This window comes from Petromyzon marinus, chromosome 15 (genome assembly GCF_048934315.1).
Source record: "Petromyzon marinus isolate PM22_M1 ecotype Great Lakes invasive population chromosome 15, UKy_Petmar_22M1.pri1.0, whole genome shotgun sequence".
Taxonomy (NCBI): Eukaryota; Metazoa; Chordata; class Hyperoartia; order Petromyzontiformes; family Petromyzontidae; genus Petromyzon; species Petromyzon marinus.
Window position 1 is genome coordinate 4477759 of NC_133681.1, and position 24504 is coordinate 4502262.

At 36.5% G+C, this 24504-nt stretch overlaps 1 protein-coding gene and 1 long non-coding RNA gene across 6 annotated transcripts in view; one reads left to right on the forward strand and one right to left on the reverse strand.

Moving 5' to 3' along the window:
* On the forward strand, positions 1-24208 carry LOC116942600 (uncharacterized). Of its 5 annotated transcripts, XM_076067251.1 has the most exons (41): positions 1-98; positions 560-638; positions 2997-3047; positions 7812-7949; positions 8402-8518; positions 9302-9403; positions 9513-9537; positions 9930-10015; positions 10118-10206; positions 10354-10388; positions 10498-10640; positions 10979-11031; positions 11118-11163; positions 11257-11361; positions 11484-11541; positions 12256-12407; positions 12529-12591; positions 12772-12921; positions 13049-13135; positions 13462-13525; positions 13629-13733; positions 13828-13906; positions 14235-14314; positions 14481-14821; positions 15214-15314; positions 15468-15510; positions 16570-16604; positions 16716-16794; positions 16903-17068; positions 17310-17869; positions 17957-18113; positions 18213-18334; positions 19331-19439; positions 20755-20937; positions 21282-21406; positions 21597-21691; positions 22314-22413; positions 22509-22567; positions 23111-23195; positions 23572-23628; positions 23738-24208. In XM_076067251.1, exons 3-41 carry the CDS (start codon positions 3018-3020, stop codon positions 23813-23815), a joined length of 4302 nt encoding a protein of 1433 aa, XP_075923366.1. In that variant the 5' UTR covers positions 1-98; positions 560-638; positions 2997-3017; the 3' UTR covers positions 23816-24208. The 5 variants fall into 5 exon arrangements, with proteins under 5 accessions (XP_075923366.1, XP_075923365.1, XP_075923364.1 ...); XM_076067250.1 differs by lacking the exons at positions 1-98; positions 560-638 and having other exon boundaries at positions 2523-3047; positions 18216-18334; XM_076067249.1 differs by lacking the exons at positions 1-98; positions 560-638 and having other exon boundaries at positions 2524-3047.
* The window catches only part of LOC142924635 (uncharacterized), a 17273-nt gene continuing 10936 nt past the window's right edge, over positions 18168-24504 (reverse strand). Inside the window, exons 2-3 of the long non-coding RNA XR_012941747.1 lie at positions 20191-20300; positions 18168-19068 (exon numbers count right to left, since the gene is read on the reverse strand). This is a non-coding gene — a long non-coding RNA (uncharacterized LOC142924635). The remainder of the gene's footprint in view (positions 19069-20190; positions 20301-24504) is intronic.

Here is a 24504-nt window from a genome sequence, read left to right on the forward strand (position 1 = left end):
GTTGTCACGTGCCTCCCGCTTTTCCCTCAGCATTGAAACTGGGTCTCTCTTGACCGTCACGTAATATTGTTAATTATTCGAATCTAGTTTATTTAAAGGTAAACAAGCACGATGTTTCATGTCGATGTTTGTCGTTTAGTTTTGTTTTACTAAATAGTAAAAATTTGCGACGTTGAGTTCCGGTGAAACGGAGAGGAATCGGGATTATTTTTTCTCCTCAGGATCAAAACAAAGACGAGAAACTTTATAGTTTTCAAATGTTTTACTTTCTCAACAAAGGAGTTTGAAGTGATTCGCGTTTTGGAAATTGTTTTAAGCTCTATTAATACAGTCCTGTAATATGAAACGTAGAGAAGTGAATGTCGAAGTATCATCGTGCCCTACGGCGACAGTTGCGTCCTATACATTCCAGTATTTAAATCCTCTTAATTCTTGTATTGTGTGCCGGTTTACAGCTAAAATATGCGCCACACGTGGGGATTTCAACGTATACCGTACATTTTACAATGTATGAACGTCACTCAATGGTAACAGTGTTGAATATCCGTGTTCTCTACAGCCCTTGTTGCTAATAGACTGCCGGATGAGGGCATCGTGGTGGTCACTTTGACCATACTTCACCAGCCTGGTGAGAGCAGGTTAGTGAAGGCGATATCCATAATATAAACGTGTTCATTAAACTTTTGACTGCCCCGCCTGATGCTGGTTGCAAACTTGTCAACCCTTTATCAGAGTGCCCTAGCTTATTACAGAACAATGCAGACCCTTATTGGTCACCCCGTGCCCCTTATACATCTCAAAAGTTCATCCTACAAAGTCCCATCACGAGGGAGAAACACTAACAAATAGACAAAAACTATACTCTTTGTTTTTTTTTGGTAAAGTCACGTAGGTAAAAAAAATAAAGTTAAATGACGACGTTTCGGGAAGCACCGCAAGCCTCCGTCATCAGGTGGGATAGTCACAGCAAGAAGTAATTTACTTTATATTTTTTTTATTTTTACCTACGTGACTTTACCAAAAAGAACCAAAGAGTATATGGATCATTGCAGTCACGAAAACTTCAAATATAGACAAACTATTTTGCCCGTATCGAAACGGCTGTATGTACCTGAAAACGATTTCCCTGTATAAGAATATGAATTACTGCAGTCACGAAAGCTTTAAATCAAGAAGAATACTACTAAAGTGTATGGGTTGACAGGTATGCAGTTGTAATTATTGGCGAAACGTCGTACTCGAATTGTAAATGTTGCTGTGGGTTTACTCTTCCCAACATCGGTGTGCAGAACTGGTAACGATTTGGCATGTTTTGTTTGTGTGACAAACCTTACGAATTGGCTGTGTCGGGTGGTGGCGGGCTTAACGACACATTTTATATTTAAGCGATCTAACAAAAAAACATGGATTATATTGCTGCATTGCCCCCTGCTGTCTGTACGATATCATGACACGGAATCCTCCGTACACTCATGCATGGGTGTCAGAATCAGAATATTTATACTTGGAGGAATCCTAAAAGCTATAAGGCTCTTTCACAGAATGCTGTCTCGTAATATGCAAGTCATAATGTTACAGTAACTATATTCTTGATTCTTTCGGTAAAGTCACGTAGAAGGGAAACAAAATAATAATATAGAACAAAATGTACATAAAACAAAATGTTATATAAAACAATACAATTTTATTGTTTTATATAATTTGATTGTATCCTTTCTACGTGACTTTTACCGAAAGAACCAAGAATATGAATCCCTGCAGTCACGAAAGCTTTAAATCAAAATTTACAGTAACTAGTTGTAATTACTGGCGAAACGTCGATGAAGCTAGCTAGTTTTAATCACTGGCGTAACCATTGTAAATGTTGTGGCTTTGCTCACCAACACACCGGTGTGCTGTACTAGTGACGAACTGGCCACGTTCTGTGTACGTGACAACCCTTACTAGTTGGCTGTGTCGGGTGGTGGCGGGTTTAACGACAACATTTATATATTTACGCAATCTAACCCCCCCCCCCTAAAAAAACCTGTATTATGGATGACATTGGTCGCGAAAGCATACGTGTTAAACTTACAGCAGCAAACAATACAAAAATTTCGATTTGAAGCTTTCGTGACTGCAAGGATTCATCTTCTTTGGTTCTTTCGGTAAAGTCACGTAGAATGAGAATAAAATAATAAAATAACAATAAAATTCTCACGAAGTTTCGGCCACAACGCAAGCGGCCGTCTTCAGGTACAGAACTGTCGGGACGACAGAGCTTCAATGACAGAGCTTTTTATAAGCGACATTGCTTCAATGAAGCTCTGTCGTCCCGACAGTTCTGTACCTTTCACCTGAAGACGGCCGCTTGCGTTGTGGCCGAAACGTCGTGAGAATGTTATTGTGTTATTTTATTATTTTATTCTCATTCTACGTGACTTTACCGAAAGAACCAAAGAAGATGAATACAAAAATAACCGATAGGAACGCAACGTATAGGAAACGTCGACTTAACGTAAACGTTTTATTTTACCAGGTAAGGCCCACTGAGCTATTAGCTTATTTTTAAGAAGCGACCTGGCCACAAATATATCTCAACGGAAGTGGCTTATCATCATGTGGACATTTATAGCGGCAAAATAATCTTACGAGTGATGTTGATTCTAAATGCGGAGGTGGGGGGTGGAGGGAACCGGAGGACCCGGATATAAAAAAAAGCCACACGATCACAGAGAGATCATTGAACACTCCACATGTACAGCAGGCGCCAGAGGGTCTGGATCGAACCCACGGACCTCCTGTAGACCAGGTTCGAACCCTGCTTCGGCTTCCCAGATCCGGCGAGACTGGACGCGTTGCGGGTGATTTGTTAAACCATACAAAAAAAACACCTCCATTAAGTTCTCAAGAGCAGTTGGCCTTCCGTTTTGCCTTTTAAAAGCGGCATTGTTTGCAGTTGAAGGCGTCAATGGGCGTTAACAACGTCTGTTTTAATGTACACTTTGCAATCCCAGACGCGTCGTTCTGGATTGAACATGTCAGAAACCCACGAAGATAAAATCTCGGTAAGGAGGACCATTATTTACCACGAGCAATTACAAATTTTTTTTATTACATGCTTTTTATTAACTGTTGTATCAAAATTTGTAACTCAATTTTTACCCACGTCCCAATGTGGTATCGTCAGCAAACTTGGTATACTTATGTCATACTGATGACTACTATATTCTATCATTAAAAATAAAAAATATATATTTAAACTTTTTATATGTTTCGGCGTGGGTCTAATTGTCCACGGTAAACTCACATTGTCTAAATCACCACGGTCCCTTACGTTATGGCAAGCTTCGGGGCCACTTCCTGGAGTCGTGGAGTTCTATTACTATACTAGTAGGATACATTTCATTAAAGCGTGTTTTTAAAAAAAGTTTTTTATATTACTTATTGTTGTGCCCAATAAATACTGCAGTGTACATTCATGCCAAATTATACTGCAGTACAGTTTGGACCTATTTTCATGGAGAATTTTCTCTCGTTTACATGTCGGACATTGGCAAGTGTTGAAAAGTTGAGATTACAATGAATGACGTTGAGAATTAACGATACAGTAATTGCATTGTATACACCAGTTTGAAAATACCGAGAAACGTAAAATGTACACACTAGTTTGGTTCTTTCGGTAAAGTCACGTAGAATGAGATTAAAATAATAAAATAAAACAATAAAATTCTCACGACGCTTCGGCCACAACACAAGTAGCCTTCTTCAGGTGAAGGAACAAAACTGTCGGGACGACAGAGCTTTAATGAACGCTGCTAAGATTCGTAGCGTCTTTTTAAGCTGGTTGAGAGAAGTGAGGCACCTTGACAAAGGGGTTTACATATCAAACAGGAGAATTTATCATTGAAATAGCTGGGGGATTAGCTTGTGACAGGTCACAGAAATAGCTATGTTAAAGTCAAAGCCTACACATCCACAGAGACACCTAGTACAAATCAAACAGGAGAATTTAGCATTGAAATAACTGAGGGATTAGCTTGTGGCTGGTCAACGAAATAGCTATGTTAAAGTCAAAGACTACACATCCACAGAGGCACCTAGTGCATGGACGCCAAAAGGGGGCTGCAACAATTCAAATATTATACAGTAAACCGATGTGAAAAAACCTGTCTAAATTACATCAATATAATAAATGTACTCAATATATTCTTCAATAAGCAGAGCTATTAACAGCAACTGGGTATACACTACACTATATAATGAATACCATATTGTAAACAGATTAAAAAAAACTAAAATATAAACTACCTCAATGTTATCAATAAACTCTATATATTCTCCAATCAGCTGAGCTACCAACAATAAGTCGTTATATATCACGATGCTATATGGCGATAAAATGGGTGGATTCTTATCCTCCACGTCAGCACCACGGACAGCTACGAGCCCCGTTCAGACGGACGAGTCCATCCATGGTCGGAACAGAAGAGGGAGGAGAGAAACAGCTGCGAGGCGCTGTTATAATCATGTTATAAACCATACCATTAACCGTGGTGTGAGAAGTATTAAGAGTCAATGCCAGCGAAAGAGCTGCGGTCTGAAGGTCACCATAAAATACAATTAATTAAGAACCGAAATGGTTTAAAACATCTTTCCAATGGTTACTAAGCCAGAATCCATCCTCTCGGTTGAAATTGTCTCTGTGCTTGTATATGTGGATGGCCTCATGAACGATGGTAGCCGGTTGGTTTGCAAAGAACCTCCGTCTTGGAGAAGTCAATGTCATGTGAGCCCACTGAATTATAACAGTGATCTGCCACGGCAGAGGAGTTAGTTCTACCGTGTTTCAAGTCTGCTTTATGTTCGCGAATGCGGTCCGAGACATGTCGTTTGGTTTCTCCGATGTAGCTGCTACCACAGAGGCACTTTAGTTTATAAACGCCCGGGTACTGTATGTCTGGAACAGCATCTTTTACAGATGGAACCAGATCACGGATTTTATGTACTGTGTTGAATCGGACCTAGATCTTGTGTTTATTCAGGATTTTGGAGATCTTTTTAGTGACCCCTGCAATGTAGGGTAAGGTGATGGTTTTGAGTGGCTCCACAAGAGGATCCTTCATGACTGGAGTGATGGCTTTGCGGATTGTGTAGTCGGAGTAACCATTAGCCCTGAGAGCCTGGTGTACGTGTTTGAGTTCACTGGTAATGTGTTCCTGGTCGGAAATGCATTGGGCTCTATGGTATAGAGTCTTGATGAGGGAGTTCTTCTGGGATGGATGGTGGTGGGAATCCGGTTTCAAGTAAGCATCTGTATGGGTAGCTTTCCTGTATACAGAGTGGCTCATTGAACCATCAGGTCTCCTTTTAATTAAGACATCCAAAAAGGATAGCTTGCCATCTATTTCGACCTCCATGGTAAATCTGATGGCTGGGTGTATGGAATTGATGTGGTCGCGGAATTGGTCTAGAGCAGGCTGGCCATGTGGCCAGATGACAAAAGTGTCATCCACGTACCTCTTCCATAAGGTTGGGCGTAGAGTGGCAGTCTGGATGGCGTCAGTTTAAAATTTTTCCATGAATACGTTGGCTACAACCGGAGACAGGGGGGAGCCCATTGGGGTGCCCTCAGTCTGTTTGTAGAAAGTTCCATTCCAGGTTAAGTATGTGTTGGTTAAGCAATGTCTCACCAGGGGGGGTACATCAGTATGCAGTCCTTGATGAACCAGGAAAGCTACCCATACAGATGCTTACTTGAAACCGGATTCCCACCACCATCCATCCCAGAAGAACTCCCTCATCAAGACTCTACCATAGAGCCCAATGCATTTCCGACCAGGAACACATTACCAGTGAACTCAAACACGTACACCAGGCTCTCAGGGCTAATGGCTACTCCGACTACACAATCCGCAAAGCCATCACTCCTGTCATGAAGAAGGATCCTCTTGTGGAGCCACTCAAAACCATCACCTTACCCTACATTGCAGGGGTCACTAAAAAGATCTCCAAAATCCTGAATAAACACAAGATCCAGGTCCGATTCAACACAGTACATAAAATCTGTGATCTAGTTCCATCTGTAAAAGATGCTGTTCCAGACATACAGTACCCGGGCGTTTACAAACTAAAGTGCCTCTGTGGTAGCAGCTACATTGGAGAAACTAAACGACATGTCTCGGACCACATCCGCGAACATAAAGCAGACTTGAAACACGGTAGAACTAACTCCTCTGCCGTGGCAGATCACTGATATAATTCAGTGGGCTCACATGACATTGACTTCTCCAAGACGGAGGTTCTTTGCAAGCCAACCGGCTACCACGAGAGATTCGTTCATGAGGCCATCCACATATACAAGCACAGAGACAATTTCAACCGAGAGGATGGATTCTGGCTTAGTAACCATTGGAAAGATGTTTTAAACCATTTCGGTTCTTAATTAATTGTATTTTATGGTGACCTTCAGACCGCAGCTCTTTCGCTGGCATTGACTCTTAATACTTCTCACACCACGGTTAATGGTATGGTTTATAACATGATTATAACAGCGCCTCGCAGCTGTTTCTCTCCTCCCTCCTCTGTTCCGACCATGGATGGACTCGTCCGTTTGAACGGGGCTCGTAGCTGTCTGTGGTGCTGACGTGGAGGGTAAGAATTCACCTATTTTTTCGCCATATAGCATCGTGATATATAACGACTTATTGTTGGTAGCTCAGCTGATTGGAGAATATATAGAATTTATTGATAACATTGAGGTAAATTTTGATTTAAAGCTTTCGTTACTGCAGTAATTCATATTCTTAGCTCTTTCGGTAAAGGCACGTTGAAGGGAAACAATAAAATAATAAAATATATATAAAACAATAAAATTCTCACGACGTTTCAAAACGGTCATCACCTGATGACCGTTCGTCATCATCAGGTGATGATGACCGTTTGTGTTATGGTCGAAACGTCGTGAGAATTTTATTGTTTATATATATTTTATTCCTTTATTCCCTTCAACGTGACTTTACCGAAAGAGCTAAGAATATAACGTTGAGGTAGTTTATATATTTTTTTTATCTGTTAATGATATGGTATTCATTATATAGTGTAGTGTATACCCACTTGCTGTTAATAGCTCTGCTTATTTAAGAATATATTGAGTACATTTGTTATATTGATGTAATTTAGACTCAGGTTTTTTCACATCGGTTTACTGTATGATATTTGAGTTGTTGCAGCCCCCTTTTGGCGTCCATGCACTAGGTGCCTCTGTGGATGTGTAGGCTTTGACTTTAACATAGCTTTTTCTGTGACCAGTCACAAGCTAATCCCCCAGCTATTTCAATGATAAATTCTCCTGTTTGATATGTAAACCCCTTTGTCAAGGTGCCTCACTTCTCTCAACCAGCTTAAAAAGACGCTACGAATCTTAGCAGCATTCATTAAAGCTCTGTCGTCCCGACAGTTTTGTTCCTTCACCTGAAGAAGGCTACTTGTGTTGTGGCCGAAACGTCGTGAGAATTTTATTGTTTTATTTTATTATTTTATTCTCATGTTACGTGACTTTACCGAAAGAACCAAAGAAGATGAATCCTTGCAGTCACGAAACCTTTAAATCGAAATGTACACACTAGCTTTTGGCCGGGATATATTGAAGATGTCAACGCAAAGTAGCACGTGACATTTTATTTGGGTTTCAATGTGAGCTGCATTTACCTGTAAGGCAGCTCACGCCATTTCCTTATATTATTTTCCAAATGTATGCTATTCTCATATTGGTTTAAATTAAAGCATGCCAGTGTAATCCAATGGACGCTTTTTATCTTTCTATCTCACAGCTTGAGTGTTGCCTAAAGGAAGCTTTAAATAAAAATCAATTTCAAATTGTTGATGATGCTCTCAAAATGAAACCAAGCGACATAGACTGCCGCTGCAGTGAAAACCTTTTGTCAATCTTGGATAATATAGTTAATGTGGTAAGTAAAAAAATAACTGTATAGTTCTTAAATTGAGCAATGAAATGAATTGAAAACTCTTGTGTATTTAGCAATGGCTATTATAGGTAACAAAAACTACCCTTCCAAAGCACAAGTGTTAGTGTAAGAGCATTTCTTAATCTCTTTACCATAGGCATTTCCACTACACTTTTAAATTGCAATGTATGAACGGTTAATGTGTGGTCAACACGTTATTAGTATGCCAGTAAGCAGTTTTTGAGGGAAGGTGACATCTACAGAATGTTTATTGGCAAGAGGAGAACTTGGCATGTCGTATATTTTTTCTGTGCCGTTTAGTATTTGAAATGTAGGTGATGAGTTTTATTGCCCTATAATAAGGTAGTACAGTATACAATTCTCGACACTAACTTATTTCACAAAGACTACGTGATTTGTACCTGTAAACATGTTTTCTTATTTTCTGTTTTCAGGATATACATAGAGGAAAATATGACCACATTGCACTCGTCATGAGGTGCCTTTGCTACTTCTCTATTCCCACTAATGAGAATTTCTCTTTTATGATTGAACAAGGGCTGATCCAGAAGATAAGTGTCATCACATATTTGTAGTCGTGTTTCGCTGTTGTATCTGCGGTTTAAAACAAGTATAAGCAATTTCAATGGGATTTTTATATAATTGTTCTGGGAATGAAAAGCACCCGTATCAAATAATTTACTAAAAATGTATCCATGACTTATGAAACATATACGAGGCGGAATTCACTACTATTGTACACCTTTATGTTGAAAATGCTTAACACTCACAAATTGGTTTATAATATTATGGGCTAACTGGGCAAATTCTAAAAGCAGGCAAATTTTAGACCAGTTCACCGTTCTGAGTCTTATCACCGGTGTGGCGTGTTGAATGCTGTAGGTTGTGTGATGTTATTTAAGCAACGCATTCAACATGGGATGCATGCAGCATAGTTCTGCAAATAAAACTGAAATGTCAAATATTGGCTAAAGTAAATACTGTGTGCAAAGGTGATTACAAAAAATACAAATTGTACTTAAAATGTATTTCAAGTAACAATAAGCCGACTATTCATCGCCATATCTTTATCCAATTAAAAAAATAAGACTTTATCCTTACATTATCAGCCACATGGCCTTCTAAGAGTGATTTGTTTCATGGAATTAGTTAAATGCAAGCCAACTCCGGACTGGTTTCAATATTCAGTGCCCAATCGCTATGTCAAACCCTGTCCAGACGTTGGAAGAAGACTGCGTGGCAGATATAATGTGGAGGGACAGATGGGGAGAAGGTATATTCGCTTATTTCCACCGATTTATTGTCACGATTTCTTGTTTTGATTTTCTCATTACATGCTAGAGTGGTTTGAGCACATAAAAGAGGTGAACGCGTCAGATCTAATTTCTGTTGAGTCATTTACAACTTTACTTGAAGATGTTTTTGATGCAATTGTGGTAAGATCTTAACTATTCTTCTCCCATACATTTAATGGCATATCCAGTCATAAACATATTTTTGCAGCTTTAACTTGTTATAATAATGCTTTTTTTTGCAATATCTTAGGCGGTGTCAGAATACAGTCAAAAAGGTAATTCATTTAATATATTATTTACACATATATAAAGTTAATTTCCAATATTCTTGGTTCTTGCGGTAAAGTCACGTAGAAGGGAAACAAAATAATAAAAATATAAACAATAAAATTCTCACGACGTTTCGACTGCAACACAAGCAATCATCATCAGGTGTGAAAACCACAGCAAGAAAATTTGCTTGCCATGGTTTTCACACCTGAAATTTTATTTTATATTTTTATTATTTTATTGTTTCCCTTCTACGTGACTTTACCGAAAGAACCAAGAATATGAATCCCTGCAGTCACGAAAGCTTTAAATCAAAATTTAATTTCCAATGTTTAATAAATAATTCTTTACGTCAAAAGGTACATTTATGATTTTTATTTTGCATTTTCATCGACAGGGAACAGTGAAGTTTTGAATGCATTTTTACTTCCAGCCAGTCTTGTTGTTCAAAACAATGCCTTTCATTTTTCCTGTCGAATTGAGGTAAGGATGCCTGTACAACATTTTGTTTTTATATTTATAAGTAATGATGTCACTTTACATTTTATTTTCGAACAATTATTACTCTTTTCAATCCAAATGCAGGCCATACGAAGTTTAAACGTGGTCCTGAACCAAACAAATTCAGCTGAAAAGCAACAGCTCACTTCCACCGCAAGTGTACAAACATTGATGTAGGTTTGGCTGTTCTGATCCATCCCACAGTTGTATTCTAACATCTCAGTCATATAATACGTAAAAAAAAACAAGTCCGTTGCTTTATGGTGTTTTTGAACCCTTTTTATGTTTTGTCTGTTTTTACATATCCATTGTGCAATAAGAATGGAGTGGGCGGAGCTGCTTCCTATAGCTGGGGGTAAGGCAGTGGTTTTGAATTTTAATTTTCACTTTTGCAGTATTTCTTTGAGCATATGTCACACTTTTGTTTTGTGTATTTATTCCGGTAAACTTTTTTGACATTGCAGATTATGAAATGCAAGTGGCATTGGTTGAATCGCTGTGCAGGTTGAATAGTGAGAAAACAAGATATATGATGGCACATATGTGGTTCAAAAGCAAGGAAATAGAAAGTCATTTTACTTCTATAAAGGATTCAGCATTTGAAACTGTAAGCTTTTATATTTTTTATGGTTTAATGTATAAACTTATATAAAGATAAAAATGCTTGAAATGATTCTGACTGTTGAGCACAACTCGAAATTTAAGTACACTGCCTGAAATTCATCAAGACTGCCTGAACGTTTAATGTGGACTGCCTGTAAATTCGGGAATTAGAATTTCAAATTGCTTGAATTTTTTTGTTATTCCTCGACTCTCTGAAATTATAACTTCAGCATATAATTTCTTCTCATTCTAGATACCACTGAAGCATGATAACTGAAAGCTGATCGTATTGTATTGTTAAACATAGTTCTGGTCCTTTATAAGTCATGTCTTTTTTTACAGGATGGTCGAAAGTTTATAAATGCCATGAACAAATCTTTGGGAGAAAAACAAAGGTATTACACAATATATGAACGACTGTTAATGTACAATAATGCTGTATTTTTAAACAAGAAATAACTTATGCATTTTATTTCCACAGTGTTCATTCATTACCTTGTGAGTGTGTCTACTTTGACGAGTATCAGGTAAGAAATCACAGTACATTTATGTTATTTTTCGTGAAATTCATTTTCAATAAGATCTATTTACGTAATATGAATGTTGAATTCCATTTTTAGCTCAGAAAACCAAATGATAAAAGGCTTGAAGAATTTTGGATCGATTTTAATACTGGCAGTCACAGGATTTCTTTCTATACGATTGATGAAAGTCAGTTGACGCAAGTAAGTACTCTAAAATAAAATGCATGTTGAAAAAAATCATGATTATAATAACAAAGTTCAGTTTAAAATAATGTGTTAGAATCAATTACATTTGTTTTTTATGCGTTCCTTAAACACTCTAGGATCCTCTCTGGGATATTGTTAGTCTACCAGAAGAAATGGTAACAAACTATTCACTTGGTAAGTGCTTGTTGAAAAAACATTGACATATAAAAAGCAGTCCCAAAAAGTCCTTGGAAATTAAATTATATAGTATATAAATTATTGTAAAGTTACATTTACTTCTGCGATCATATTCAACGTGTCAGCTCTGCTATCCAATAATGCTACGTGTGGTGACAGGCAGGGGCGGAGCCAGGGGGGGTGACAGGGGTGACATTCTGCGTATAAGTGTACGACACTCGGTCTGGCGGACTCCGTGCAACTGCATTGTCAGAGTGTGTCGCCAACCGATGGCGTCTAGTTCAACAGCCTGACTCCCTAATCATTCTTGAAATTAAAATTTGTTGAATGTCACCCCGGCCTGAAATCCTGGCTCTGCCCCTGGTGACAGGGTCCTCCGGTTTTTCTCGCCACATTTAGAAACCTGAGTTTTATAGTATTTGGCTGCAATACATTTCCACATGATAAACCACTTTGTTGAGCCATTATTTGTGGCCAGGTCGCTTATGAAAAATAGCTATATAGTTCAGTGGACCTTATCTGGTAATATAAAAATTAAATAGTTTAACGCAAATTACTGTTGCAGAAATGTGGCTGTCATTTTTGCGTTACTTTAACATACATTAATGTGTATTTCCTGTGAACTGATTATTTAACATCGTAAAAAATATATACTTTTACAAGAGCATTTCATAGTTCAGTAAATGGAAAAATGTCCACCTGCTTTTTCAGATTTCAAGATTCAAGTCCAAGCTCTTACTATTTGTTTCTCAAAGAATGTAACGTTTTGCAATCTTGAAGGGAAATGCATAAAAATAATATTTAAGAATCATCTGAATTTAATGGACATAGTGTACAAGGTTTATGGAAAATCCAAATGTGAGGTTAGTATTTTGTGACTGACAGTTGTCATGATTACATGTGTAGATAAATACATAATGTAATAAGTACTTATTTAGAGTGCTCCAATCACACATTAATTACAGAATTATGTATTTTTTGCAGAATATTAAAACCAAAAGGAAGGTATCAGAAGCAAAGATGATAACGTCAGGAAATCCACTCGTGGTAGTAATATTTTGTGTTATGATGTAATGTCACATTTACTATTTTGTCATTATACAACTTTTACTTTCTTACAATTGTTAATTTTCCCAAATGCATGTACCTAATGCAACATGACATATAATGTGTGGAACCATTAAAAACACGTTTTTTATAATGTATTTACTAATTTTATTGTTTTAGGTATCTGTACCAGAGAGCCAAACAGACCTGTATTCTGAGACTTTAACAAGTGATCCTAAATGCACCACAGATCATAATGACTGGAGCAAAAGTCTTTGGTCTCAAGTACAAACAAAAACTACAACCACATTGAGTGTTGGAAAAGCACATGTTAGTATTTTCCTTTCTTACACATTTTGTTATATATCTTATGTATAGAATTATGCAATTCTTTTTTTATCAGTAAGTCACATAGTGTTTAAGCAATATCCTTTGCATTTCACTTTCATGTTTATAGGACTCCAGTAGAAAAGAAAACGTCTATGTGGGCTTGAGGAAAACAGTGAAATCAGTTAAACCTACCTCAATGGTCAACCAACAGCAGGTTTTATTTTCTGTGTTACTTAATGCCTTACATTAGTTGCCATAGTAGTAATGCAGGTGGATAAATTGTATTTACACTGACCAGATCAGTAACACTCATAGTTATGCATGGGAATACTTCTCATACTTGACATAGCTTTTCATTGATGTATTAAGTACAGAATTGAAATAACTGAAACTTTCCATTTGGTTAAAACTATTTCACATAATAACGGGATGAACATATAATGTATATCAAATATAATGGTATTGTGTATGCATTTTGCAACACACACATGTGCAATGTAATTTATGACTGAGTTTACGAGCCTTTTTTTCTTTCAACAGGGACGCAGTTCTGTACCCATCGGTTTCAGTAGAACATCAAAAACAGCTAGTGGTGGATTAACTGGTACATTTTTTAATACGATGATGTAAGAGTAACATTTTCTAAACACATTATTGCTTTGTCATGTTTTATTATTTACTTGATATTTTGTCTTTGCCAAAAACAGCATCACCAAGATCAAAAACTAAGATGAAGTTACCACTTGACTTTACCAACTCATCAAAAAAGCAGCAGTTATCATTACCTGTAGGTGATGTCAACCCACAAAGATGTAAGAACGAAATATGTCTTACTTGCATGCGTGCAGTGAATGTGTTTGACTTGAAATTGTTGATGTTTGGTTGATTGTGATGTGTGTTTTTCAGCAAATGCCAATAAGTTGCAAGAGCAGCAAAGAAAGGTTGTTACAGATACTTTACTCATTGATCAATCAGGACAGTCAAAGTAAGTTACTCATAAATGCATAATGTACCATCCTGTTTGTAATATTCAAGTTACCAATTATTTATTTGGCAGACAATCATTTTAAGATCCCCTCATAGGCTTGCATACATCTCATTTAATGGTCAAAAGATTCCAGAGGTGGTAATTATGCTTGCATTTAGGTAGCATTGTAATTTTAGCTAGAATATCACCACTGGCAGCCATAGGCCTAATGTTTGGTGTGACATAAATAGAGCCTAGTTTGTGAGAAATGTATTTGAACTAAAATATATTTTATGTTTTGTCCGTCACCTTCTTAAGTAACACATGTTTAAATTTGCTTTTACAGGATTCATTCCCCGAATAAAACAAATATGAATAATAGAAATAGTGTTGATAACAACACAATTACAATTGTTAAAGCACCAGGTATGGCGGCAAACATCCATACCCAGGAAAATGTACAGTGTCTTGATGTGAACAATTGCAAACCATCTATTACATTGCATATTTAACAGCTTGACTGATAATAAAAATGTGCATAATAAGCCTTTAATCGTGTGGGCAACCTAAATGTGTTTTCTCCATTTTACAGTTAGGCGACTGTCAATGAATCTTACCAAAAGTTCAAAAGAAGTAATACATGGAGGAGATAAATCATTTGTCACAGTGAGGGAGGAGAGTAAAACTAATTCAGCAAAACTTAAAAGAAGCGTAGGAAAAAACTCAAAGACTATAAAAGATAATGTGGTGGAATATTGTCAGTCAAAGTCTGCCCATACACCTGATGTTCAGGATATTAACGAAATACTTCAGAATGCACTTGCGATTAGTCTGGAGCATCTTGGGCACATGAAACTACCTACAACTGAAGTTAATATTTTGCCTAGTACCAGCCACACAACAACCGTAGACGATGTTATGCGGAGTAATGTGGTGAGTGGTAAACTTTAAATTTGAAAGCTTTTACTCAAAATTATCATTTGCAATATAAATTCTAATCCACAAGAATACATAATCGTAATTATACAAGGGAATAAAATATGTTTTAGTATGTTCTGGAAGCCACACTGAACATGCTTTTTGAGTGCTCAGGAGGCCACAATACTGCATTAGTAATTAAATTGCAGCACTCATTCCTGTCCGTCATGCAAACTGCATCTCACAAGTAATATATATTTTTATGTAATAGTTATAATAAAATCAGAACACAATAGGCAAGTTACACGATTAGCTAATCATCTTCAAGCACAATTGTATGTGTAATATCTGTTTAAGTATGCCACTTCGTACTTGAGTAAAATATACTATTGTGTTTATCTCTTTAGGGGAGAACTGACACAAATTTGTCAAATGGGAAGCCAGCCCACTCAGAGCTTAAGCCATTGAGAAATGAAAAAGAAAATCACAAGTTACCTGCCACCACAAGGTATCCATTTTAAAAGTACACTCAAGTGCATCGTTACACACTGCTATATTTTTTCAATAAGATATTAAATACTACTACCATATACCTCAAAAGCAATTTGTTAAATATATGTACTAACTATTAATAGGCATATATTTTTTGTTAAAACCTCAGATGTGAAGATGAAATTGAAAGCAGCCAACTGCAAGATGTTAATGTAAGTTAATTAGGATCTCAGAATAGAATATGTTTTGGCATACTTATTTTGTCTGGACTCCGTCTATAAATAGCTAAATACTATTTACATTCCTTTGCTAATCCACTGCTCAATGAAAGCCTCCCCATACTGTGTTTGTTACGGAAGTTGTTTGACTATACTTCACCATGCTAGGTGATGCTATTTAGTAAAAGAGTCACCCAGGATCCGTTTCGATATAACTTGCCACTGGTATTAGCTGTGGCCAAGAATCCAACTTACTATAGGTTATCAGGTTCATAGCACAGCCTACTAACCACACCACCACGGCTGTCATCTGTATGTACAGCAATATCCCTTTCACGTCGTCACTTTATTATTACCACTATCTGATTTGCGTCACCTCAACCCACACTTACGTCCCTGACTGCATTGTCCATCCTTTCTCATATCCATCGCCTCAGCCTTCGCTCCCACATCTCCTGTAAAATGCTTTAATTGACATCGTTTCGATATTCGTTAAACATTTCAGGAGCGCATCCCCAACGTAAACCAGGGAATTACTGTACGTATATTTCTGTAATTTATTCCCAGCGTCAAAGTTATAATTTTAACTTGATAGGTCACATTATGAAAAGTAAGGTGGCTAATATTTAATTTTACAAAATAGATATGTTTTTGGGTTTCTTTTTACAAGCCTTTTGACTGGATCATCTTTTTGAAAAATACAATACAAATTATATATATGTACACAAAACTGAATGTTCTTTAGCATGGAGCTAGCACAGTATATTCATATTTGTCTAATCACACAAGCAAAATGTCCAAGCTGGATGTTTCCTTTTTAATAACGCACGTAAACATGTATTTGAAATAAACTCCATGAAATATACAACAAGCATTTCAGTCATCACTGCAGATGGTACGAACAATTACAATTTTCCAAATAAATATATGTGAATTCTAGATTTGAATATATGTGACCCATAAAATGTTCTGTGATCTTACAGATATTGCATTGTAGCTCCATTAAAGAAACCATTATCAAAAATAAAGTTATTGTGTGATTTTTTTTTACAGGCAACGAATGACGATTTTCGATTACATAAAGAGAGGTATTTTTTCACGTGAATTTTTTTGTACATAATACCATTTAAGAATACTAATTAATGTGTTGGACATCATTTAAGTTGGTGAATTCTAAATTTATTGTTATGTCACTTTAGATTATTTGCAAATAAGAATATGTCCAAAAATGGCACGCATAACATTGGAAAGCAGTTGAAGAGGCCAACCTCTAAAGAGGTACATATTTGTTCTCAACATACATTTTTTAATTGTTCCTGTAAAGCTATTTATTTTAACATAGCTCAGTGCACTGTGTATGTTAATATATTTTTTTTTATCTTACAGCCAACGTTACCTAAAGGAAAATGCAGTACCCTTTCTGATTCCCAGTGTAATGCAAGTATTCCTCAGAGCCAAATGAGTTGGCTTTCATCAGTCTCTAAGAAATCCAAGGCCAAATTAAGATTTTATGGGAAAAAAATAGTAAAAAAAATGTCAAGGAATAAACAAGGTAATTTGCTTCATGCAGAAAATAAATATCCTATATTTGCCTTTTTATGGAAGTCGGTAATGGAATGCAAGCTTGCATTTTTATGTCATTCTTTTCTCAGCATTAACGGTACGTTTAAGCATAATTACAATATACAGCTGCACACCACTGTGTAAGCCACAGTCTTTTCTGTGTGAGATGGAAACTAATTTAATGATTTATAAATTCACAGTCTCTTTTATATGTTTTATTGTTGATGCAGCAAAAGCAAAAAATTCCAAACAGCAACCAGCAAAACAGAGAGACATACACCGAGGATACTTGGCTTCCACAAAGCAGCATGAAATAGAAGAAAAAAGAGAAAATGTCAGAAAATGTAATTCACGTAATCATATTTCTGCTCCAAAACAACAAAAAGGAAGAGACATTGGTCAGGGTGCATCTCATGGAAATGTTGATTTGTGTTTAACACAAGAATTAAATCAAAGATTTGGAAAGTCACATGAGAGAGTAATTTCCACACAAACAGACTTGAGCATGAACATTTCAAGTAATTGTAGTGTTCACGTTATTGCACCTTCTACTTCAAGAAGTATATGTAATTCAAGTAAAATTAACAAGAAGAGTCTGAAGGATACCGATTCAAATGCATTGCCTGCTCAATCAGCTGCTAAAATTATAAGGGACCCCCACAAATATTTAACTACAGAAAAGGAACCAAAAAAATCACTGAGCAAAAATACAGTTGTCAAGGACAAGTTTGAAAATGATATTGAAGACATTTTCCTTTCCCTGCGTTCTTTCAGCGATAATTCGCCAGAGGTTTGTGAAATGCATAACTATTTTACATTTACTAAGTATTCTTTATCTTTTTACTCACTTAACATGTGCCATTATTATCTTTTTCAGACTGTTTCATCAAGGACGTTTAACAATCCTCTTACAGTGCAAAAAAACGTAAATGTGGACAAAGGAGCTCCTGTAAACCCTGATGTAAACAAAGTAACGAGCACTGCTAAAAAGTCTTACTGCCTGAAACCAGACGATTCAGTGGAAAAACTGAGAAGTATGGGTGTTTCTTCCGTACACTTTTCATAATGAAGCTAGACAAATATATACATCACACTTCTTGTATATCTCTTACACTGCTCTTATTTTTTTTTAGTAGATAAATACACCTCCGACGAGATTGAAGATTGTGCTTCTCCATGTATGAACATTGAAATGAGCCCGTGCCTTATACAGGACTATGATATATCACCATCATTTCAGTCGTCCAGCCATGAGGTGAAACAAATTAGATGCAGCTTACACCAAAGTAATTAGAACAAAACATAAAAGCGTGTATATGTACAGACCTTTTGTCAATCCACTGGTGGGTGAGGGCTTCTGCACGCCATGCAGAATGTGGGGGTTATGCTGGTCAGTCGGTGCAGGTTGGTGAAGGCAGGAACATCGATGTTGAGGCACAGTACAGTGCAATGTATATTGTTGAACTGACCTGCTGAAAGTGTAGCCCTGCAGCAGCCTACAACACCTTCACAAAACGTTCTGAATGAATCAGTTTTCAATCTAGATTTTAAAAGCGCATAGCCTCAGTGGCTTCCTAATATCAGAAAGAAGAGCATTCCAGACAACCGCAGAAGGGCATCTGAAAGTGCGCAATACATGGTGGTCACCCATACAAGCACTATCCAGGCCCAGTTCTACTTAGTTTCTGAAATCCGATGAAATCAAGTGCATTCTTCCAGATTTGATCATTGACTATATTATGTTGCAATAATATAATATATTAACTATCTTATTTAGAGTTATAACATACGGTAATTATATGGTACTGTATTATGAAATTAATAGAATTGACATTTTAAATCGAGTTTTTTTTACCATCGTTATTTAATGTGAATGGTGGGAATCTTCAATTTGCGACTTTTGACTTGAAGGTGCAGACAGCAGGAATCACACTTTACCAAAATGTTATGGTTGACATGAAGTCCACACAATTCTTGAAAGTCACCTCCCTATAATCATCAAATAAAACACATCTATCAATATGAGGTTATACTTCAGTAAAAGTAAAATTTTTACGATACTTTAAAAAAGTCAATGACACACTATAATTACATTTGATCGATTTCTTTACAACATTGTGCAAGTGAAGTATGATGATAAAGATTATCCCTCGTTAAATATGAGCAATGCTATTATAATTCCAAATCATGTTAATATAGGTGCCAATGTGTGAAATGTAACACATTGCATTGTTTTTGCATGTTTTTTTAGGATACAAACGAAATAGTTTCACCAATACCCTCCCTGCATTACCCACACTCTCCATGCATGGTCAAAAGAAAGAATTATAAGAAGGTTATTTGCTACTCAGACGAATCAGGTTTGTCTATATAAAAAAAGGTTATATTCAACATAATGTTCAATTTATAAGACTGCTTATGACCAACTGATATCAGCATATTACCATATATTTTGAAACTGAGAATACACCTTAGTTTCTACTTTTTGTTGTAAACAAAACTATTGGTTGTCCTATAGATGTACATGTATAAAGCCCCTTGTGTCAAGGCTTTCCCTGACCATGCAGGTTGTGGGGATTATTTTATCTGAGTTCACGTTGACCAGTGTGGTGAGTGAGGGGAGAATATGTGGAAATATAGACGTACAGTACAACAATGAATGTTTCAGATGTCTGTAAATATCCCTGCTTATTTTATGCATGTTGGTCACTCCTTCAAACAATATCCAAGCTCAACCGTGCTTAGCTCCTGAGGTATCATGGAAGCGGGCAGTTTCTAGGTGATTTGGTCCTAAACGTCCTACGGAAATTAATAAAGTGTGACTAATTTTAGACATTTAATAAGAAACACACAAGGTGTGTTTACTATGATTGTGAAAGTAAGCTTGTTATGTCTAACAATCAAGTTTTTTTTATTTGTTTAACCAAGTGAGAACTCTAAGAAACCAGGATAATCTAATGTCCAATAGTGACCTGGGGCATAAGTCTGCCAGTAGGGGATGATGATGTATGCTCAATTGAGTAATTTGCGTGAAATTCTCGAATGTAGCAATTTTGGACTGTGACGCTCGCACACGATAGCGCCACGGTGGCAAGATTTTAACTATCTCACCTGGTCGTGGGTTCGATCCCAGCCCTGACGCCTGTATATTTAGAGTGAGCATGTTCTCCCCGTGGTTGTGTGGATTTTTCTCATGGTCCTCCGGTTTTTCCCTCCACATACTGAAAAACATTAGCAGCCACATACTGAAAAACATTAGTTTTTAGACATTTAATGAGAAAAAAACGTTACTTTTTCAGTGTGTGGCTGCTATACATTTACACATAAGCCACTTCGCTGAGCTATCATTTGTGGCCAGGTCGCTTCTGAAAAGAGCTATATAGCTCAATGGGCCGTACCTGGTAAAATAATTCTTTTTTAAAATAGTTACTCTAGTAAATAACATCAGGGCATTTTTTTATATCCACTGTGAAGCAGACACCATGTTACTGTATTGTGGTTATTATACCAGAGTAAATAATCAGGGCCGCTGCTAGATTCAAACTGTGATCCTCTGCAACAAGTGACAAACGTGCTACCTTTAGGCCATGTCACTGACACAAATTGAAATCAATTATGTCGACACGAGATTGATAACCTTTTTGTTTATACTTGTTTGTTTTCTTTAAACTCAAGGACCATGCCACCCTCCACAAGCAGCACGGTTAGGTAGAAAAAGGAAAAGAGGAGCTGATGAAGATGTCTTTGAATATCAGGATTATAGTGAGCAATCTCCCAAGTCAGCCGAGGGAAATGTTTTGCTCCCAAAGAAGCTATTCAAACTTCCAACAGGAAAGCCAAGCCCCATTTACAACCTAGGTATGCTATTTTATTGTATGCATAATGCCATAAAGGAATAATCTATATAGCAATAATTTACAGCCCTTTATCAATCCATTGTTGGATAAAGTCCTTCCCATACTTCATCACACTGGTCAGTGTAGGTTGGTGATTTGGGGTTTCCAATGACCGGTTAACATGTATGCACATTAAACTTCTTTTGCGACTTACATGGCCAACTATGCTAACCATGTCACTCACTACTGACGAGTGATTTGAGTGATATCAGCCATAGCCTGGAATCAAACTCAAGTCTCTGGGTTTATTGCACCTTTCATGAACCACTTTACCATCGCTCCACATTCTTTACATTTTTATTGCAGAATGTGAAGGCACACCTGCATCTTTATGTGATGAAGATAATGAGTGTGATATGAATACAAATATGGAGGAAAACATTGGAGGAGTCTTGGCTGACTTTGGGAATGCTGTTAAAAATAAATTGATGGTAATTTGTGCCCTCTTACTATGAATACATTTGCCATATCAAAGCCAGAATGTGTTCATAGTCATGCATTTGAATTACACAATTTATAATGAACCACATCCTATTACATGTTTTGTCTAATAATTTTGTTGCTGTAACCCATACGTTATCTTAAATAGCCTAATATAAATAATAATATTTTATTTAATAGAATAAGTGCGCAAAAATTGCAAGATTCACCAATGGCTATGTAAGTATTGCAGGGAAGCATATGAAGGACATATGGAGAAGAATGAAAGAGCAAAGGTAAATTATTTTTTTTCATTAAAAAAAGCATAGTTTAGCATGTAATAATCCTGTGTGTTACTATCTCTTCACGCTATATTATATATTTGTTAGTTTTATTGGCTGGCGCGCGAGTGGAAAAATAATGTCACCGCGCCAATCTGTGTGATGTCACCCGTATCCCACAGTGTTGAACCGAGTTCACGTGTGGCGACGTCACGCTTGCCACCCTCCACCCACCCTCCACCCACTCACCCTCCACCCACCCACCCTCCACCCTGGCCATGTTTCTTGCGCATGTTGCAGTGCTAGTGTATATCATATCATCCTGTATTATTAAATGTTTTGCTGGCTGGAGGGAGGGACAGACGGACGGTAATATCCAATGGACGTGCACATTGCTCATTTGATAAAAAAATAAAGATTGACATTCATCAATAACACTGCCTCAAAAAGAATAATATAATAGGCGACGCTTCGAGCCCCAAATAATTTATCTCATTTTATAGTATACTACGATATGATGTGACGTAATGCATTTTTTTATTTCTTATGAAATTACCAAACATGTAAACTAAAAGGCAGTCGTTAAATGTGAAGAAATAAGATGTGAGAGAAATTAATATGGTTTTTACTTTTACAGGACCAGACAACTGAATGGCTTACAGAAAATCATTGCTGATGAGCTGCAGAATGCAAAAGAGGATATATATCTACTAAACAGTTTAGAAGAAAAATCTACGGTGTGTATAGTGTATTATCTCCAATGTGTCTATCTATGGTCAATATCTGATTTTAAAAAGCTCATTTTTGGGTGTGGGGGTTATTCATTTCACAGACATTTTTGAAAGAACAGCTTCATGTAACAGCAAATGTAAGAGAAAGACAATACAAAAGGTTTGTACTTCTAATTTAATTCACATAATTTGTTATTGTATGGTAATTTGTTATAAGTGAACTTAATGTAAACTATTTCAGTGAATATTACAAATGGAATATGACTACAGTTGTTGGAAAGTAGCTATAGGGTCATTCATCTGGAACTCGAAATAAGGGTCACAAGTGCCAGTTAATGTTGCTTTGATGAATACAAAAGTAGCGCTATGTTCAGAACGTATGATGGTCTCAGATCAGTCTGCACGATCGCATATTATAATGGCATTAATTTATACACCATGAGCATTGAGTACAAGTAATACAATAACAGAAAAAACTTAAGGTAGCCACTAATAAGCGGTGTAACATGTTCCTTCACCCAGAAGTGGGATAAGGCCAGTACTGCCTAAATGTGTGGAACTATTCACAGGTGCTAAGAGGAACTACTACTGTACACCTGACTCTCTTTGACTTTTGAAAGTAACAGCAAGCACTTAAAAAAATATTGAAATTAAACCAACAGATTTCATCATGAAAAGTGTATGTTCATCTTAATTTTTACAGACTTTACCGAATAAAAAGTGCACTGCTGGAGAGGTACCAGCGCTGCCCTTTAGATGAAGCTGCTAAAACAATGATGAATTCAACAGTGAGTCTAACAGAACTAGAATGACATTAAAATGTGCATTTGATTTACTGCTGTGATTGAGATAGCTTAAATAAAATGTGCAAAACTAGAACATATTTAGGTTGTGATAACTTGAATTATTGGATAATTGCTATGTATGTGTGTGTGCTCTGTGAGCACCCATTATTGTACGACACCCAATAATTATACCCCAATACGACGCAATAATTGCCCAATAATAAGCTAACAAATGATTGCCACTACTTGTAGTTTAAAATATAAACAAAAAATAATCATCAACTTTTTCTGTCAAAGACATGCTGTCCCCAATGATGTATATTTTTTTTGTATGTAAAAATATATTTAAACAACTTGATTGACTTATTATACTCATCAGATGGAAGTATTGAAGAAAACCATGGCAACTGAGCAGATAACACTGTTAAAAGAATTGGTAAGTTAAATTCACTTACCAGCAGCTTTATTGAATTTTCACTTTTGCAGTTTCATAATGTGTGGAGACATTAAATATGTTGATTTGGGCTTTTTTTATGTATGTCCAGCAAAAAGAAGACATCACCCATGCCCAGCAGGAAATCTATAAAGCCTTCTACTCTGCTCATAATGAAACAACATATTAAAATATCAGACTTCTACATTTTACTTTGTTTAATTTCCCAGCTTCAGGCTGTTTATTTGAATGATCCAGGTTCAGATTATAACAGTTTTCATATCCTATTAGAGGCTGCATTTAGGGAACCACTGCGGAATATCACTTAAAATGCTTTTTGAAGTATGAATGTTGAAACAAATGCATGGCTATGAAAATTACCAATTATAAACCTTTTAAAAATTATTTTTTTCAAACCATATAATTATATTAGCATCTTTGCTTATTTCTGTTTGACCTCAGGTAAATAAGATTTTTATTTCAAATACATGAAAATATTCTAAAAATGTAGCTTTCGTTATAACTGTATACTGTCCCAGTTTAGTACTGTACTGTCCTATAAATAAAGTACTCTAGCATTGGATTGTACGTTTCAGAATGACTTGCGATTTTCGGTACTTTTAGTGGTGTCTTAACTTTCCATTGTTGCTCATAGTTTTATAATATAAATAACATTACAAGCTTTAAATTGGTTGCATTTGTTCTCTGGATATAATGGGGGTTTGTTTACAAAACAGATATATCATGGCACCCACTCCTGATTTCGTCTGGTATTTTGAGGACATGTTGTGCAATTTAGCAGAGTATTGCCAATGTTGCTCATTAACAATCTTAATCAATTGAGCATATTGCTAATATTGAATAAGCATCCTGAGAGTG

Excerpts from the sequence above, each read along its gene's own strand:
- LOC116942600 (XM_076067249.1), top strand. The coding sequence starts at position 2,976 with ATGTACACTTTGCAATCCCAGACGCGTCGTTCTGGATTGAACATGTCA. Across the intron at positions 21,692-22,313 it reads AGAAGAATGAAAGAGCAAAG|GACCAGACAACTGAATGGCT; the intron begins GTAAATTATTTT and ends TTACTTTTACAG. Across the intron at positions 23,196-23,571 it reads AAACAATGATGAATTCAACA|ATGGAAGTATTGAAGAAAAC; the intron begins GTGAGTCTAACA and ends TATACTCATCAG.